This window comes from Serinus canaria, chromosome 2 (genome assembly GCF_022539315.1).
Source record: "Serinus canaria isolate serCan28SL12 chromosome 2, serCan2020, whole genome shotgun sequence".
Lineage (NCBI taxonomy): Eukaryota > Metazoa > Chordata > Aves > Passeriformes > Fringillidae > Serinus > Serinus canaria.
In genome coordinates this window covers 20,576,851-20,595,561 of record NC_066315.1, presented here as the reverse complement: position 1 = coordinate 20,595,561, position 18,711 = coordinate 20,576,851, and the positions used below count along the sequence as shown (strand labels likewise).

Below are 18,711 nucleotides of genomic sequence, written 5' to 3'. Positions count from 1 at the left end.
AATACAAAATAATAAAGACCATTAATTGTATTTCAAGATTTTGCTGTTGCTGCATTTTCTGCTTGACCCTCTGTGATAGGTGGGCACTGACTTTAGTCACGATCTGTACATGTCTGTTGAACCTAATCATAAAGGTACAGGAGAGGATATTAGGCAAAAAAAAAAAAAAAAAATTCCACTGGCAAGGATGGTGTTTAGGAGCAACATTGTCAAAAATGATTCAGTGGGATGCAATTATACTCTCCCTATAGGTGCTCCCAGCAGAGAAGCTTCCTTGACTTCTCGTTAACAGCAGCAAACTTTTGTGTCCCAGGAATGTGTGGGAGGTTCTGCCTGAGCCTTCTGTGGGCACCCACTGGTATAAGGAACCTTCAGCTACCCACTAAGAGAAAAGAACACAGAGCATGGAGAAGAACATAAAATGGCAACTGAAAAGAGAAAGGAGATTGCTGAATTTTTAGAAAATGTTCAGAATTTCTAGAAAAGGTTCATCTTCAGTAAAATATACTCATTATAGAATTTAAATTATCTATAATAGTTGCTAATACTAGCAGAATGGTAGCTCATACTGAAAGCATTTATTTAGTTTTCTCTTTGTAAATATAAGTGTAAATAGGGCAGCACAACTTATTCTTCCTGTGTTTTTTCATTCTTTCTTTACAGCTTATTTGGCAATTTGGCCACAAGTGGTTTTCAGTCTGTCAAACATGGACAGCATTTAATTAACACATACAGGTATTTAAACATTTTTGTGGCTTCTATCTTCTTCTCTCTAGAGTAAATATTTCTAAGGAGCTGGCTTTCATTTTCTTAGCTCATGTAGTTACTACAATTAAAAATACACAGTATTTTTCCAATTATTTATACTATAGGAATAACAAATACAATGGAAACTGCTGGATATAAACAGCATGACCACTAAGAAAAAATACATTATGTATTTGTTAACCTTTCAAATACGCTGCAACTTTTACAAGCAAAAAATGAAAGTGCATATATATACAATTTAATTCCTCCTAGGCAATCTCCTGCCATGGACGAGGAGAATGGATTCCCTACATGGATACTAGCTCCCTTCTCACAGGTTTGATATTATTTTAATAATCTGAAAGCTATTTCTTTTTCTATTTCTTAAAAAACCCCTTGAAACTGAATAAAATTGTGCCTTCCTGGTACTAACAATCTGCTATTTTAAAACTTAGCATTCTCTGATGATAAAGTAAGTGCGAACATATCTTTGACAACATGTTTTCTAAATATCAAAAAAAGGATATTTTCAAATACATTTCAGAACCCAGCCAGAAGAAAAGTGCCCTTAGCTTTTAAGCTTGAAATTTCTGGCTTGAACAAGATGTTGCTTATTTAACTTGAGTAATACAGTCATGAGATTACATCAGTCCAATTAAATTATATAGTATACAATGGCAGTTCTACTGTACACTTCACTTACTATTATCTTAACTTGGACCCCCTGGAAAAATAGAGGTCTGTGAAAGGAGACTCTGAGAACAGTATTGTGAGCTCAGGAATTTCTGAACTTAAAAGATGAAGAAGCATTTATACAAATTGGTCCTACATTGTCAACAGAGCAAATCAAGATTGAAAACATGCAGACAAATCTTTTCTCTAGTGTGTACACAGTAAATTGGCTCAAGGTCAGAGGCCAGACTGTGCTGCATTTCTCTGAGGCAATACACAGAAGGTAAAGGTCCAAGGGGTTGGGACAGATAGAACAGAGGAAAAGGAATGACACTTCATCCTATATTTGTAACTCCCAGATTCTGAGCTGCCTCTAGGTAAAATGCTCAGCAAGATCTGCTGTAGTGTATGGCAGCTCTCTCATTGCTGTCCACAAGCTGCTCCGCAGCCCTGGGCTGTGAGCACACACTGCTCCAATCTCTACCCTTTCACAAGAGGCAACAAGGCCAGAGATGCATGCTTCCCCTTCATGGAACAGTCCCCATCCTTACTCTGCTCTCTCTATACACATGGAAAGGCTGGGCCAGGATTAGGCATCTCTGAAGATGCTTATCTATTCTGAAGATCACAATGTGTGATAAATAAAGCAATTCTTAAAGGAGGCTGGTACCTGGGAACTGATACCCAACCAAACATAAGTTGGCAGAGACATGTATCTGAGATAAGGAGACACTTCTGATAGATTATGAGTTATGGGGATAATTTGTACTTACCTATGCTACCCTTCTAACATGCACAATTGGAAAACATTTCTCAACTCTGTGATACGTATTTATTAAGAAAGATTCAATCTTTCACTTATTTGGAAATACAACTTTCATTGAGAGTAAGGTAGAAATGTTTCTCTAAGGAAGAACACTCACACTTTGTAAAATAAGTTTTCCCTTGGCGCATTAGTGAAATAAAGACATTTCACGTGGTAAGAACTGGGACCTACCTTTTAATCCGATTCACATTTACCAAACTGCAACTTCAAAACGCCTTTGCCATGAAGCTGAAGGATCTGGTTGTATTCTTTGGGCATTGCATGGAAACCCGGTTTAGGCAGCTGGTTGTCATAATAGTGGTGGCTGATTGGCATCTTCTCTGTGGATTTTGAGAAAGGCCAAAAGCCATAGAGCTTCACATTCTCACACAGCTCAAGAGCAGCACTAGTGATCATAAAACCAGATGACAACCGGTAGGCCTTCACACCTTTAGTTCTCCAAAACTGGGCAAGACTTTTCAGATAAGTGGGGTGAAAAAATATTGCCCTTTGGGCTGCTTTGAACTCTTTCAGAGTGTGGTATACTTTAAAAGAAGTGGCTGTGTTGCTTCTGAAGGAAAATGCCGGCAGTAAGAGAAAAGCATCTCCATAGACTGCAATGTTTTCCAGAAATTCTGTCTTCTTTTCATTTAGCTTGTTGTATCTGCAAAGTACAAAATTTTAGGAATGGAATGTGGTATTGACACAAACATTACAGACCAGAACAGCACAACTGCACTTGCTAAGATGTTACGAACTCTGCTGCAGCAGCAGTTCAGTCTGTCTACACTGCAAATTTATACCACTCTATTATATGTTGTCATATGTGCAGCTATGAAAATCTGACTCTTGTATAATAAGAACACACTACATAGGATTGAACTGGGAACACAGGAGATACTGAAGCAGACCAAATCCACTGCTAATGAGAGTAGGATGTGTTTACAGAATTGATCAATTCAAGAAATTAGGAAGAATGCAAAAAAATATTGTGCTCATATTTTCTCTGTTTAAAATTACATGCACTACAATATATACTGTATGTATTTATGAAAGTTATTTTTTATATCAACAGGTATACAAATATCTCTCTTCAAAATCTCTGTGTCTGCCCTGTGTGGAAATCTAAGGATGCATGTGAGCAGTCTTGGAGTGTTAAAGACTAGTGTGTGCTCAAGTGCAGGATATACTTTTAAAATAGCTAAAAATAGAGGCATTCCTGTTTATGTCCTTCAGCAACAAAGGGAATACATAGAGATCTATAAAGACTTAGAGCTTTAACTTCACAAAAGACGAGGATTTATTCTCAGATGCTTTCAGTCACCAAAAAAGAGCAAAGAGTCTTAGCCCTCACCAATGCAAAGTTCTGTGCTCCCAAATACTGACTAGTGAAATTCCCAAGTTATCTGAGAAGTGATGCATGCAAGGGGGGTCACTCAACTCATGTCCTCTATAGATCTGAATTTTCTAAATCACCTAAACATATGGAGCTTCTAGCCCTTTTGGGACTCAAAGGACTGAGTCCTCTTTTGTAGGCAGTTGTCTATTTGAGCAGAGTATTTTCACCTTTTAAAGGCTATTAGAGTCCACTTTTTACAAACTACTCCAGCAGAAACTGGAAAAATTGGTTTCTTTTCCCTTAATAACTTGAGTAGGTTCAAACCCTCTTTTCATGCAGCACTTTGAAACAGAGGACAGCAGCCCCCACCATTTCCACTCAAAGCATTCATGGAAGAGTTACCTCTTGCACAACTAGTGACAGGAGTGATACACCCTTTCTCAACCTGAAGGGGTTTAAACTTACGGCTTCTAATTCCCAGAAAAGTGCCATTACCACCAGACTTTGAAACAAAATGAATGAGAGGGACTCAGACCCTCCTTTTGACCCTGAACTTATGTGCATGCAAGAGTCACAGAGCCAAAACAAGCAAGAAACGCCTGAGCCTATGTCTAGGAAAAGTGGTTGAAGGGTGAATTTCTGGCCTCTGCTACAAGAATTTTCTCTGTTTTTACTCATTGTAAAATACTAAGCCTCCAGGACAGAATTCAAATCTCTACTCTTCCTTAGCTAGAAACTGGACAATTCAACAGTGTCTCAATCTCCTTTCCAGCTCTGCCACTGTAAGAAGTGTAGGCCAGTTTCATTAGGACACATAAGAGCTGTGCTTTTCTGCAAGAGAGTTCACCTACATTTTACACCCTGACAAATACAGTTCAAAAGCTGATTAACCTTAACAGTAATAACCTCAGACTAAGCCAGTATGCAAACAAAGAATTAGAAATTACAGGGAATAATGTCAGAATAGGTCTTCTGAGAAAAGAAACAAACTTGGTTCTGCTAAATGGTACCAGGCTGCTTCCTGCTGCTTCTTCAAAAGCATTTACAGTTTCCTCTGAATATTTAAACAAGTACTTTTTTAAAATCATAAAGTCCTCTTGTACTCTTACTTAATCCTCCCACAGGCTTATCTCCCATTTTCTTTAGTTTAACTCCTATTAACCCTGCAGCTGTGGCAGAACACTTTGATTAAGCTCAGAAAAATTGTGGATCAGGTCAGAAGTCACCAAGGTTGCTGAGTCATTGGACAATTTTCCTTCCTTATATCCCTGTGCAGCCCCACTAACATCAAAGAGCTAAATCTAGTTTTGGAGAAGCAATAATTCATTTTCATTAAAGTCAAAATGGTTTGGGTAAGCATTAACACAGTTAATACTCATTGCAAAAAATGAAGTTCTATCCCTGAATCAATGAAAAATGCCTGTTATTAATATCTATGTACTCACTGTACTTTTTCCTTCTTCCTTTCAATGAAGAAAAAAAAAAGCTTTTCCTTATGTTGTCTTTTTGACAATACAGTTATAACAGACAATAAAATACAGTGAGATTAGCCAGCAGTAAATAACATGGCACAGCAGTCCTTTTCATAGATAAGCTGCAGTTCCAGCCTGCTGAAGATGTCAGATTAGTCAGGCTGGCCTTATTAGATTTTCTTTTCATCAAGAAGGTGAAAAAAACCCCACCTCTGCTGAGAAAAAAGTGTGTGAGCAAACAGCTTTCATATGGATTGAAGAAATGGATTACTGAAGCTTGGCCTTCATTCAGGAAACAGCCTTCATCAGAAGAGCCTCCAAGCACATTACCTAAGAACACGTGCTCACAGTTCTGCTGATAGAGTGAGACACATTTTCAGCCTTTCCTGATTTATGATTACAATTCCTTTCTAAATGCTTGGGGTCATGAGGGTCATAGAGGAAAAAGAAGAGGCTTGGGCTTACAATCACCAATTTTACCCTGCCATAAATTGCTGACTAGTATCAGCCAAGGTATTTTGCTAATCTGGGTATTGCTGACTCCTTTATGCTACAAAAAAAGGCCAGGTTTAGAAGATTTCCATTTAGACTAGTAGATATTTTACATGGAAACTAAGGCTTAATGAAGTAATCTACATGCATTGCTCTCTATGCTGGTATCCCAATGGATTTCCATGAAAATCTAAATCACGTCAAACAATTATACACCATTGCACAGAAACAGATTTGCAGTAGTACTCACTTCTGAGCTATGATACTCGGATTAACAGTCACAAGGTTTGTTTTATTGCCAACATCTTTGCTGATGTTTCCTGTTGTTGGAGGGAGGTTACACCTGAAATTGAGAAACATTTGCTTAAACAGATGTGCACCAGAAATGATTTACAGTTACTATTTGCAAATTCCTCTCTTGTGCAATGACACTTTCACGTCAGCTCCCAGGGATGTCTAAGCACTTTACAAACATTAAATAAGGCTTACAGCGCTACTAGTAAAGATATTTAATCTACTGTACAGATGGTTAAAATAGGGCACAGAGAGCTCATTTTCATAAATTGTATCAAAAACCAGGAGCACAGTCAAAATCTCAGGAGTCTATGGATGCCCTATTCTAGCTGCTAGCAAATAGTGCCCCTCTTGCGTAAACAATGCATTTCTGCTCAAAGTCTTCTACTGTGTCTTCTAACAACAGCTTAACTTGCCCTATCGCAGAAACAGTGATTTCTGTAAAATGTAAAGAAAGCATTTTCTTAAATTCAGGCACTTAGTAAGTTTAGCATCTTAGTACAGAGACTTCCCATTTTTATTAAAACAGTTATCTAACTGAAACGACTTTTTTTTAGCTTTCAAAAGGCCAAATTTTAGGAAAAAATAAGAAAAGGAAATGAAATCCAGCATGCTGTGTGATTGGACATCACTGAGAAAAGAACCTTTCCTCTGTTGCTCTGTTTCTTTGCATGAACTACAAACTGTGAGTGTAGTACTGAGATGCAGGCAAAATTACACTCCGAGTGTGCCTGGTTTTCTTCCAGTCTATCCAGGGAGATTAAAATACTACGTAAATAAATGCTTAGTTTTTTTAATGAGTAACAGATGAAACAAATATTGGGGCAATTAGGTAGCTACATGGGTGAGCCAAACTATGGCTAAGTAAATGCTTTGTTAAACCAGAGATACACATGTGACATTTAATACCAGTCTCCTACAGGATATTAAATGACCAGAAAGAGGCAAAAATAACAAATTGTCAAGATTCTTCCTCATTGCTACAAACTGGCATTGGCACACTTCCAATCCTGCCAAGTTTTTAGAATATGGGACACACTTCAGGAAAATGAAGCAGCTCTTACCTGAACACAAAGTCAGAACTATCGATTTCAGCTCCACAGCTGGAATTTTTCAGAATGCCTCCATTTCCAACCACAGCACAGTTCTTGAAGGGATAGACTGAAAGAGGAGAGGACTGCCAACAAATAAAAAGATGCAGCCAATAAGTGTTTGATTGTTTCTTTGTGTCTATTTGCTCTTGCAGGTTTAAACTGGTAAATCCCAGTAAAAGTATTCACTATTTAGCAGACAGGATTGCCAAACCTGGGCAGTTAAGAGCCAAAAGCAGACACCAACAGACAGACAACTGTAACTTTTGCTATCAGAACTTTGAGAGAGTAACACTGGATTGTTAAAACTGGCTACCTTTTAAATACATTCAACCCTAAAACTATCTAGTAGTGGACTGCAACCTTGACAAAGTAAGGAACTAATTTAAACTGAAGATAGTTTAAAGTTACCCGTTTTCCTTTGCACTGTAACAGACTGGGGGTTGTCATATAGTAATTTACTTTCTCAGGTAACAGAAGGTAACTTTTTGAATTCTCTTCACTTTTTTCATCACACAATTACATTTGAAGCAGAATAATGAATTTAGGGAAACCTGAAGATGCTGTAAAGGATAATGATGTGCCCTGGCTTAACTCTTTGTGAATGTGAGGCCTCACAGAAGAGTTTACTGTTCCTGGCTGTTCACCCTCTCTGTTCCTCTTCTTGTTACAGCTTGCTGTCTTGAAGTGGGGAAGCTAAGTGGGAGCTAAGTGCATCCACTTGAGAATCAGCACAGTTCACAACCTAGAAAATTAATGCAAATTGTTGGCTATTTAGGCTGACGTTAATATAGCTGGCTGTTATCCCAGTCTCAGAAACTTTTCATACATCTTGCTCAACATCTTCTGCTGTGGGAGCACTGACATTTACCAGAGCCCAGCAGCTGGGATATTTTGAGTGCAAAAATTAAATCCAGTTGTAAAAGTCAAAACTTGCTTATGGAAAGTATTATCTTTCTTTCTTCTCTCATCAGCTTGCCCGAAGAGAGGCAGGAAGGGACACTGTTGGGAACAAGGCAAAAAGTGTGGGGAAAGTGGCAAATATCATATTTGCCTGGCAATATATTACAGAACAACATGTTCAAATATTTTGTTGAATTCTGAAAGGATGGTAGGAGAACACAAAGGCCAAGCAATTCTGGCTACCTTAGCACGTGTATGTGCACATTAAGCATACTACCTTTTCATTTCTCCAGCTTAAATTTGGAATTACTATAACCTCTACTGCAATGAAGTCACTGATTCACAGCAGTGTTAGGAAGAACCAGACTCATGGTAGCTGGGATCTCACAAATCAAGAATGCCAGAGATGGGTAAGAGGGCTCCCATATGCCCTTAGCTTCAAGAAACCAAATACAAACTCTTTGTCTAGTCTCAAGATTATGTATGTCTACTGTAATCCTGAGGTACAAAATCAGATTCTTTTTCTCTACCTGAGCTTCTTGCTGCAAACACCCTCCCCCAGCAGGTAACAAAGCTAATGAAAGGGCTGGAAGGAATGTCCTATGAAGAGTGACTGACAGCTTTGGACTTATATAGTTTGGAGAAAAGAAGAGGTAATCTCACTGCTTTCTGAGAAAGAGAAGAGGAGAGGAGAGGAAGATGCTGATCTCTTTTCCATTGTATCCAGTGACAGCACATATCAGAATGGTTCCAAGCTGCACCAGGGGAAGTTTAGACTGTATATTAAGCAGCATTTCTTTACCAAAAGTATGGTCAGTTGCTGGAACAGGCTTCCTAGAGGTTGATGTCCCCAGGGGTCAGTGTTTAAGAGGCATTTAGACCATGTCCTTAATAACGTGCTTTGACGTGGTCAGCCCTGAATTGATCAGGCAGTTGTGATCATTGTGGGTCCCTTGCAATTTCTCTGAAATTTCTCTGTTCTTCTCCCTGATGTTCTATGCTATTCTGTATCAGGTTTACCACCAAAATATCTTTATAACTCACATGCCCAAGCCTGCACTGGAAATGGCATGGGCATATGAGGAATATGAAACGTTCTTCCAGATTGAAATGCCTTTAAAAACGGAAATGATAAAAGCAAGGTGAACATTTTCAGGGTATTTGCTCCTGAATTCAACTGGCTGCCAAGCCAGTGTTCTCTAGCAACTCTACCTCCAATCTCTGATCTATGATATCTGTAAATGCCTCTACCACTGCAGAGGAAGAGGGAAAAAAAAAAAAAAAACACCTTGCAAGGTGAATAAAGTGCATACAGGGGCTGACAGGTCTCTTCCAGAGGAATCATGGTATCTCAATTACTAACCCAAAATACATAAACTGTGATCATAATAACATGAAAAATATACAGTTCTTACCACAGGCAGCATCTTAAAAATGTCCTCTGTAATGAGGATAGTCTTTTTACTGTCCACTTCGTAACTCATGTTACTTCCCAGTGGGCTGTTGTTTTGAGAAGCAATAAAATTGTGAACAGCATCACAGCAGGAAGCTAATTCTGACCTGCAAAAAACACAAACAAAATCTGCTCAAAGAGAGGTAAATAAGTAGAAAAGCAGTGCTAGAGAACTGGATCAATGAACACCAGTTTGAATTAACTAGCAACAAAAGGCTATATTAGCATTCTATGATGTCATTTCCTTTGACTTGCTTTGCTATGCAAGTCCATTTTCACAGCAAATGTTCAGAAACTAATAAGAGCAAGAACTGATAACTTTTTTTACCTCTTGGTCTCCTTTTCCCACTGAGAAAAAGTTGTAATCAATCTCCTCAGTATTATTAATTGCTAAGATTAATATAGAAACACTGAGAGATTTCAGTCCCCAAAGAATTAAAAATGTGATTTTCACCAATACTGAACAAGTGATTCTAAGAAACTAGAAGGCTGAAGAAGGAAAAAAAAAGGAAATAAAAGAGAAAGAGATGGAAGGTACTGGCAGTGCTACTTAGTGAACATCTAGACGGTTACAAGCCAATTAATTAATAATTAATTTCTGCAGCTGTTCATCACAATTTTCCTGTGCACAGTACCACAGGCATTAAATAAATTACATCACGATTTGCACATAAAGAAGACAGATGTGCTAGACAGATAGCCAAGCTGCTCCCCGAAACACCCAGCAGAAGTCCTTAAATAAATAAAAATGGAGGGGATTCACTCAAACCTTTATGGGAGTAAAGACTATTACTCATCTTACAATTTCTTTAACCTCCAAACTTATAAAATATGATGTGTGCAAACATTCTATGTTATTAACCGTGAAATTGAATTAACCTAAATTCCCTATCAGACCTTTAAAATCAGACCCAAAACACTAAAATTCATTTTGGTAGAGGCAACAATGTCCTCTCTGCTGCCACGGGACCTGATTTTCAGGCTGTAAGGATGAAATATTCATGGACAGACATTATTGCAATTGCAAGGACAAAGCTTTCTCATTAGAAACTAACTTTCTCATTTCTCAACTAATAACAATTTAGAGAAAATACTTTAATAACAGAATTTTCCAGAATTTTGAAAATACCACACTGTAGGTTAATTGAGAAGAAAAAAATTTACCATTGGAGCCAAAGGAATAGAAAAGTTTTATTTCATACTATTTCAATGCATAAAGTAAAACAAATTGTTGAAACTAGTTAAATATTAGAAGCCAAATTCTGCCTGCAAGTGAGTTGACTTTAATGGTGTAAGACACAGCTAAGAGAAGTTGCTCCATTTCACTTTATCAACAGTGCAGACAGAGAAAATACAACAATAACAAAAATAACATAAAATACTAATTATTATTATAAATATTATAAAATGTTATAAATAATAATAATTTAAAATAATAATAATTTAATGTTTCTGATGTAACTGAAGCATAGTCCAGGACATAGAAGAACCTAAATATTATGTTTCCTGGAAGACAGGGAAAAGAATGAACAGGTCTGGGATAACTCTCAATCTCACTTCTCTTGAAAAAATGGTATCGGGGGGGGGGGGGGGGGAGAAGGGGGAAACAGGAAGGAGGGGGAAACAAGAAAAAGGAAGGAAGAAAAGAAAAAAAGAAGGAAGAGGATGGAGGGAAAACAAGGAGGGGAAGAGGAAGGAAACAAGGAAGGAAACCAAGGAAGTAAGGGAAGCAAGGAAACAAGGAAGAAAGGAAACAAGGAAGAGGAAGGAAAACAAGGAAGGGAAACAAACAAGGAAACAAGGAGGAAACAAGAAGGAAAACAACAAGGAAACAAGGGAAACACAGGAAGGAAGGAAACAAGGAAGAAAACAAACAAGGAAACAAGGAAACAAGGAAGTAAGGAGGAAACAAGGAAAACAAGGAAGGAAGGAAACAAGGAAGAACCAAGGAAGGAACAAGGAAGGGAAACAAGGAAGGAAACAAGGAAGGAAAGGAAACAAGGAAGGAAACAAGGAAGGAAAACAAGGAAGGAAACAAGGAAACAAGGAGGAGGAAGGAGGGAGGGGGAGGAAAGCGAACAAGGAAGGAAGGAAACAAGGAAGGAAACAAGGAAACAAGGAAGGAAACAAGGAAGGAAACAAGGAAGGAAACAAGGAAGAAAACAAGGAGGAAACAAGGAAGGAACAAGGAAGGAAACAAGGAAACAAGGAAACAAGGAAACAAGGAAGGAAGGAACAAGGAAGGAAGGAAGAAAACAAGGAAACAAGGAAGGAAACAGGAGGAAACGGAAACAAGGAAGGAAACAAGGAAGGGAACGAAGGAAACGAAGGAAAGGAAAGGAAGGAAGGAAGGAAGGAAGAAAGGAAAGGAATGGATAGGAACATAGGAAGGAAGGCAAGAAGGAAGGATAGGAAGGAAGGAATGGAAGGAAAGGCAGAGGAGGAAGGAAGGAAGGAGGAAGAAGGAAGGAAGGAAGGAAGGAAGGAAGGAAGGAAGGAAGGAAGGAAGGAAAGGAAGGAAGGAAGGAAGGAGGAAGGAAGGAAGGTAAGGAAGGAAGGAAAGGAAGGAAGAAGGAAGGAAGGAAGGAAGAGGAAGGAAGGAAGGAAGGAAGGAAGGAAGGAAGGACCATTTCAGTGTCAGATGACTTACTGGTATATATTAACACATTTTGAATACTGAGTTCTCAAACTTCTCCAAGGCAAGGTTCCCAGATGTGTGAGGGACACTGGGTAAAGCTGAGTGCTGGGATGGCACAGATCTGAAACAACCGCACTAAGACAGTAACCAGGAAATGTCACTCCTGAGAGAGGAACCAGTAGGGTTCAGATTTCCATAAGCTGCATTTGACTCCACTTCCCAAACATAGTGATTCCCACTGCCCTGCTCAAAACCTTAAGGGGCAGAGAAGATCTGTGGCTAATGAGAACCATGAGGTCCAAGACTGTGGAGGGAGGAACTGTGACTGTACTCTGTGGTCAGGAGACAACCAACAGTGAGAACAACTCTGTGAGTATGTAGTATCCTACTTTAAATATATGGAAAAGTAAAAAGGGTGCAGTGAGGCAGTACAGTCAAATGATGGTGTCTGGGAACACTGGATATTATTGAACCAGTGGTTTTTGACTGGAGCATACTTGCTTTCCTTTCTTGTCACTTTTTGCTATAACCAGCTCATTCTAGTCTTAACAAGTACTGTAACAGTCAGAGGATTCAGATCTCACTGTCAGGTCCTGCGGACACTAGCAAGCCCCACTACTGTCCAGAACCCTGGAGCTGCCCCTATCCTGCCTAGGGTCCAAGACCCTATTTCAATCTTCCAGAGCCATCAGTCACTGCCCCAGCAACACCACAGCAGGGCCAGTCTCCAGCTGTGTCCATCCTGTTCCCAGGGAGGTGCCCATGCCTGGGGAAGGGCTGCCCTGCTCCTGGCTAGGGGTGGGATGAGCCCAGCTACCAGTTTCTGCTCTGCTGGCCAGGTTACTGTGTTGGGATCCCACACCCTGTCCCTGAGGAAGCAGCTGTCCTTCACTGCTCCCTGGCACTCACATGGAAATGAGGAATCACATAACCCTTAATGTTGATTTCCTTGTTTATTTCCTTGAAGCTAAATGAAGCAGGCCTAAACATTATCTGTGTCAAGCACTGGACATTCAGAGGAGAATAAATAATGCCAGAATATTCCTGCCAAATTTAGTAAAACACCTTTTTTGTGTGATGCCTACCAGACCCTGAAAAGCAAACTGATAACAGATCCCATTCATTAATAGAGATGACATGTTTTTGCTTTTTATTACTCATTCCACAAGAACAAGTGCTTCAATAAAAGCAGAAACAGTGTGGAAGAAAAACAGATACCAGAATTAATAAGAAAGTATAGTTTAAATTATTATTATGGATTCACTGAGAAAGTAAAACAGAGAAACAGAGCCAAGCTAGTCCACAAACACAGTAAGAACAAGAGAATACATAATGAGTAATGACAAACATTCTTAGAGCATCCATGCTAAAAATTTGGTGGTAACAATAGAAACATTTTACTTAGATCAAATTACGACAGAGAATCCCACTGTGCTCAAGCATCTCTGTACAGAGCTCCAGTGGAAATGCACATAGCCTGAAGACAGAAATACCCATGGCAGTATATTCAGCAGTCTGCTCACACAGGATTTTGTACAAGCTCTGACACGTTGTAATCTACAACTGACAGCAAACAATGAGGAAGGGGTAGAGACTGGGCAATTCAAGCAATCTATTACTGCAATTTCATCAGAGTATTAATGTAATTCATATGTGGTCTGTCAGGAGGTGAGGACTCACTGAAGCACATTTGTTCATAAGACTAACACATGTATCCTACAGGGGCTCCACGTGAGGTGTTGCAAAGCCAAGAAAACATTTTAACTCATGTATCATGCCACATGGGGAGTGGGACACTTAAGATGGTGGGATAAAAAACAAGGGTCAAATCATAACAGCACCAGACAGAAGTAACTTTTGGTTTTTTGGACTAGAAGGTGATACACATTGTCTGTTCTGAGTGGGAGAAAACCCTGAGACATGGAAGCAGCTCTTGGAAGATAGGATGCTGCTATAAAGGTTGAGCATCCATCTCATAACTTTCAGAACATGAATGCAGCTTACAGTAATAAGGTTTAAATTCAGCTTTTATCAGAGACTGTGGGCTTGCCCTAGAACAAAGGGTGCTTATGATCCAGTCATGCATGACAAGTGCAGACTGAAGGTGACGCCTGAGTCAAAGTACCCAAGTTTTGTAGAGCACTAGTTTTGGAAAATATCTCCTCTGTAGCAGAAATTATTACTGACAGTTTCTTATTTGGAGAAGCCTTTTCCTCCAACATTTCTCCTGCAAGGATTTGGAAGCTGAATGATATCGAAGTTATTTTTAAATCCTGAGGCATAACTCCAAACACAGATATTTCTTATGCCAAGATGAGCAGAGAGGGATTTGATTGCATTATCTAGAACAGTCACTTGTAATAAATGAGGAACAAAATCAGAACCTGATAAAAGACTGCACCATTTTGACTGGTAATACATATCTCATGGGACCAAGTAAGTACAGTCAGAACCTTAGTCAATAACCTAAGTGGAGGGGTGTGCTGCATTTGTCTGGGAAGTTTTGATCACATTAGACAGCACAGAGTCAAACATAGTTGCACTGAAGAATATTTTTTGTTGCTCAGCATATACTTTCACTTAATTTTTTCCTTTGTGGCTGAAAGATGCAGGACCCAAGTTTGTACTGTATTTCAGCTGGAACAGAATTTTGAGCCTATGGCATCCAAACTCTTCAGGTTCATGGCCACTGAGACCTTGCAAAAATCCTAGTTTCTTGAAGAAAGTTACCAAAATTGTAGGGCTTCTCAGACGAGCCAAATAATGCTATTTTCCAGCTGCTCTGCAGGTTTTTCCATACTGAACAGAGGGCTGTTGCCTTGATTACATGTTTCCAAACTTTTCTGCATAACAAACATTTCATATGGATAGTCCACTGTATTTAGTGGAATACACATGCTCTAAATATGCTGATAGAGTTTCTTTGCAGCTCCTGCAGTTGTTCTGTAGCCAAGATAGCTGCAAAATTAGCTATATTGGTTCTGTGCTAGTAGGAATATATGCATTTTAGCTGATTCAGGACTTCTGTACAAGCTGCACATGCTTGCTGATAAGTCACAGTGTGCACACATCCTGAAGATACTGCAAACATCTCAACATCTTCAACAACTCAGGGTGGACCAATCAGGGCTAAAACAATCAATGATTAGTCAAGGCTTAGCAGACTCTCCCAGCTGGTTCAAAAGCCAGCACTGCCCTTACTCTGAGTGATACTGGAAGAATCTATAATGAGTGTGAAATTTGTCTTTATGTAAAAAGCTTCTGCAGAGTTTAAAAACTTCCCATTCCACCAAACTTCTTCCATTGAAAATGCTTCAGTAAGACACCATTGCCTGTGGATCTGTGGCCTGAGGGCATTTGTCATTGCTCAGAACAGTGTGAAGTATTTCACTGTTGTTATGCATTGGACTAAGCTGGGGTGGGAGATAGAGAAAAATGGACGGAGATAGATGCTGCCAAAGTATCGAAATATTCAAAACATTGTTAAAATAAAAGATGCTTTAACTGTCCTTTAAGGCCATGGTGGGAAGGGTGAGGAAAACAATTTTAATTTGCTCTAAAGAATGCTTAAGTTCAGTATTAGGAAACACACTAAAAGAAGTTGCCTAGGCAAGGTGCAAAATTTCAACAACTGGAATATTTTAATAGTGATGAGGACAAACTGTTTACACTAATGATGTAAATCTCTTTGATTTTAAGTCACCATTTACAAACATCTATAAAGTGAATGTTTGTTTGGAGAAACAGTATCATATCAGTCCTGTTATAAAGCACCTTCACATTACCGACATCAGCAACGCTTACATAGACGTATCTCCCTGTGGATTTTCAATTACCCTAGACACAAAAAATGAAAATCACATAAAAGAGAACCAAACACAAATTAAAACTAGCAAATATTTAAAGCAGTAACTCCTGTGAGTTAAGTGGACATCTCAGCACAGCTTGTAAGGTCATCTGAACAAAGAGCAAGGCATTCAAGTGACAAAAGTCCACGGATTCCTAAAAACCAGAAAAAGTTTTGTTAAGTTTGTTTTAATAGTTTACCTAGCTTGGATCTTTGTAATCATTAGTTCACATGAGTTATTGTGCTGTATACATGAAGACTTCAAGGACTTTAGGGTTTCATACTGCAGAGACTGTTGTGACAGTAGAAGAACCCACAAAAAATTCCACTATGTAACAGCAAAATTTCAAGGGCACAACTACAAACAGGAAGACAAATTTTTATCTATGCCCATTGCTGTAATATTTTATAATGAGCAAGCAATTATCTTATTGTACTGCACTAGGGGCTCTAGACAATGACACAGGTTTCTCCAGGCTCTTATCAATCCATGTCAACGTGTCAACCAAAGTGCAATGAGGCATATTATGAAATATTCCAAAATTAAGCAGAAAGTGGTTAAATCTGATATCTGAAGCAGAACATGTTGAAGGGAAATGCTACACTGAAGGACGTTGAATTGCCTACAAATGAAGTAGCATCATAAATGTTGAAGACAAAGAAAGCCAAAAGGGTTGAATCTGAAATCAAGGCTGAATATGTAAAAAGTGTAATGAAATTTTCAAACCAAAGACTATTTAAAGAATCTGCCATGAAGACATAATTAGCTCAGACTAATCCAAAATTAGATTCTACTTATAGGAATCCTCCATCCTTTAGAAAAGTATTTAATAGTCTGTAGACCAATTAAAAGATTCAAGCCTTGCTTCAAACTGTCACTAATTACTATCCCTCCACCCATCTTTTTCTCTCCTGAAACAGGAGACATTCAAAATGTCTTTGAATATATACTCATTATTTTACATATCATCTATTAAATCTGTGCAGCAAATGTACTTTTAATCTCTCTGTAGTCTGAGTTCTGTGTACTTTCTTGTAAAGTAGAAGATTTCAGAGATTACACCAGAAATATTGATCTGTTTAGGGTTAGAAAAGCTATTGATTATGCGGTGATGAGAGCTTATATAAGCATAAATTGACCTTGCAGTGTGTTTTATTTGTGTTTCAGCTGGGGTTCATTGCAGTAAACAGATGTGATAGGCAATACTGTTATATGGGTTAGCATGTAGTTTGCAACAAAACTAATCTCTTCAAGAAGTGGTATTCTATAACCTGCAGGAATGTTTAACACACACTTTTGAGAAGAGATATTAATGGGGGAAAAGGGTAATAGAGGTCAAGTGGAATAAAAAGGAAGAGGGAAAATAACAGGACATGGAAAATGGTGGATCTTTTATCTCTTCTTTTTAAGAAGACATGTTCTTTTTTTTAAAGTAGTAACGTTCCTTGAAAAAAAAATTAAAATATTTTGGTTGAGGCTAGCATTCTGCCAGCTAAACTGCAGCGTAACATCAGGAATTTTAAAACTATGTTTTACACCTAGGAATATCCTTCTCTCTTCATTATGAGATGCAAATTAGGTTTGTCTGGAATGGTCTTTCCATGGGGAGAGGGCCCAGTACCCATAGCTCACTATTTCAGTGTGATGCCACTCCTGAAGTGCTATTGCACTGCTCTGATAAGCTTCAAGCTCAGGTAGCCCAGAAATACAATGCTCAGAGGCTTCTCTGAAACACACAATCTGCCTTTCTCCCCTCATTTTGAGCCTGTTTTAAATATTTTGTAGCTTTCTGCAAAAGCTGGAGTCACAACTATTTTGAAAACCTGCAGATCATTTGATACCATCAGTGTGTAGCCCAAATGAGAGTAAATTAAGCTTAAAAGTCTGTAAAGCAGAGAGATGTGGAGGTGTAAAAAACAACTGCAGTTTGCACTTAGCTGGGCTCTGTAATTTGTTGCAGTAATTAAATATTTCTTTAAAGCGCAAAACCTTTGAAGAATACTGATATAATAATTAATATTCAGGTTACCTAGGGAACTTCAGACTCTGCTGACTGTAGCTAGAAGGTCTTTTGCAGAGGAAGCTACCCAGCAGATCTTTTTTCCCCTAGACCTTTAAGGATTATTTCCCCCACTTATCCAAGTTTCTACAAAGTTTCTCCCTTACAGACAAGAAATTCAAGGACTTGTTCTGTCTAAAACAAGATAGACCTGATGTAAATCTGAAAAGGGAGGAAGAGTTCAGGTGGGCTTAGAAACAAAGGCATAATGTGGAGATGCTAGATGGCTGAAGAGCCATAAAGTACAAAAGAAAATTTTAAAAGGTCAAGAGGGGATTAATTTTATAAAGGAAAAGTCAGAATAAAAAATAGTTTTCTATATGTTCCTAGAAGTAAATGTTGGAGAAGACTCCAAAAATACTGTTAGCAGGATGCTACTTACACCACTCTTATAACAATGATTGACAAATACCACTGTGGAACACAATAAATCTTAACTAGATTTCGAGAGCAATGAACCAAGAGCTTGCATTTGCTCCTCTGAGGGCAGCCTATGTCTGACAATGCTGATGTCACCACTATAGACACTAACATAAGTGAAATGCCAGGAGATTGGTTCCCTGACAGAGTCTGGACAAAAGAGTGACTGTGAATATGAGAGGTATTAAGGAGAACATCATGGCTTGTACTTGCTTGCTTATTCTTCTTGATTTTGAGAAATGCATGTGTAAACATCATGTAGCTGTCAAGAACCAGTAAGCTCTGCCAGAGAGCAACCTAGCCAAGAGTATGTGAGCCAGCACAGAAGAGCAGCTTTGGAGGGAGCCATTTGGGAAAGGGCAGCCCTCTGACAACAAATGGACACATTTTGCACAGCTGCATGACAAAGCTGAGCCAGGTAGTAGAGGGTCAGCCTGGAGTCCTGCACTCTGGTCTCCAACAGTGAGTTGGCAAAAAC

At 38.8% G+C, this 18,711-nt stretch overlaps 1 protein-coding gene across 2 annotated transcripts in view; it reads right to left on the bottom strand.

The window, feature by feature from the left end:
• Positions 1-18,711, bottom strand: part of ST8SIA6 (ST8 alpha-N-acetyl-neuraminide alpha-2,8-sialyltransferase 6) — a 45,419-nt gene that overhangs the window by 9,326 nt on the left and 17,382 nt on the right. For both annotated transcript variants that reach the window (XM_030227447.2, XM_030227439.2), the window contains 4 exons: positions 9,231-9,375; positions 6,886-6,998; positions 5,778-5,870; positions 2,417-2,888 (listed from right to left, as the gene is read on the bottom strand). In XM_030227447.2, coding sequence (XP_030083307.2) covers positions 2,420-2,888; positions 5,778-5,870; positions 6,886-6,998; positions 9,231-9,375 — 820 coding nt within the window. In that variant the 3' untranslated portion in view covers positions 2,417-2,419. The remainder of the gene's footprint in view (positions 1-2,416; positions 2,889-5,777; positions 5,871-6,885; positions 6,999-9,230; positions 9,376-18,711) is intronic.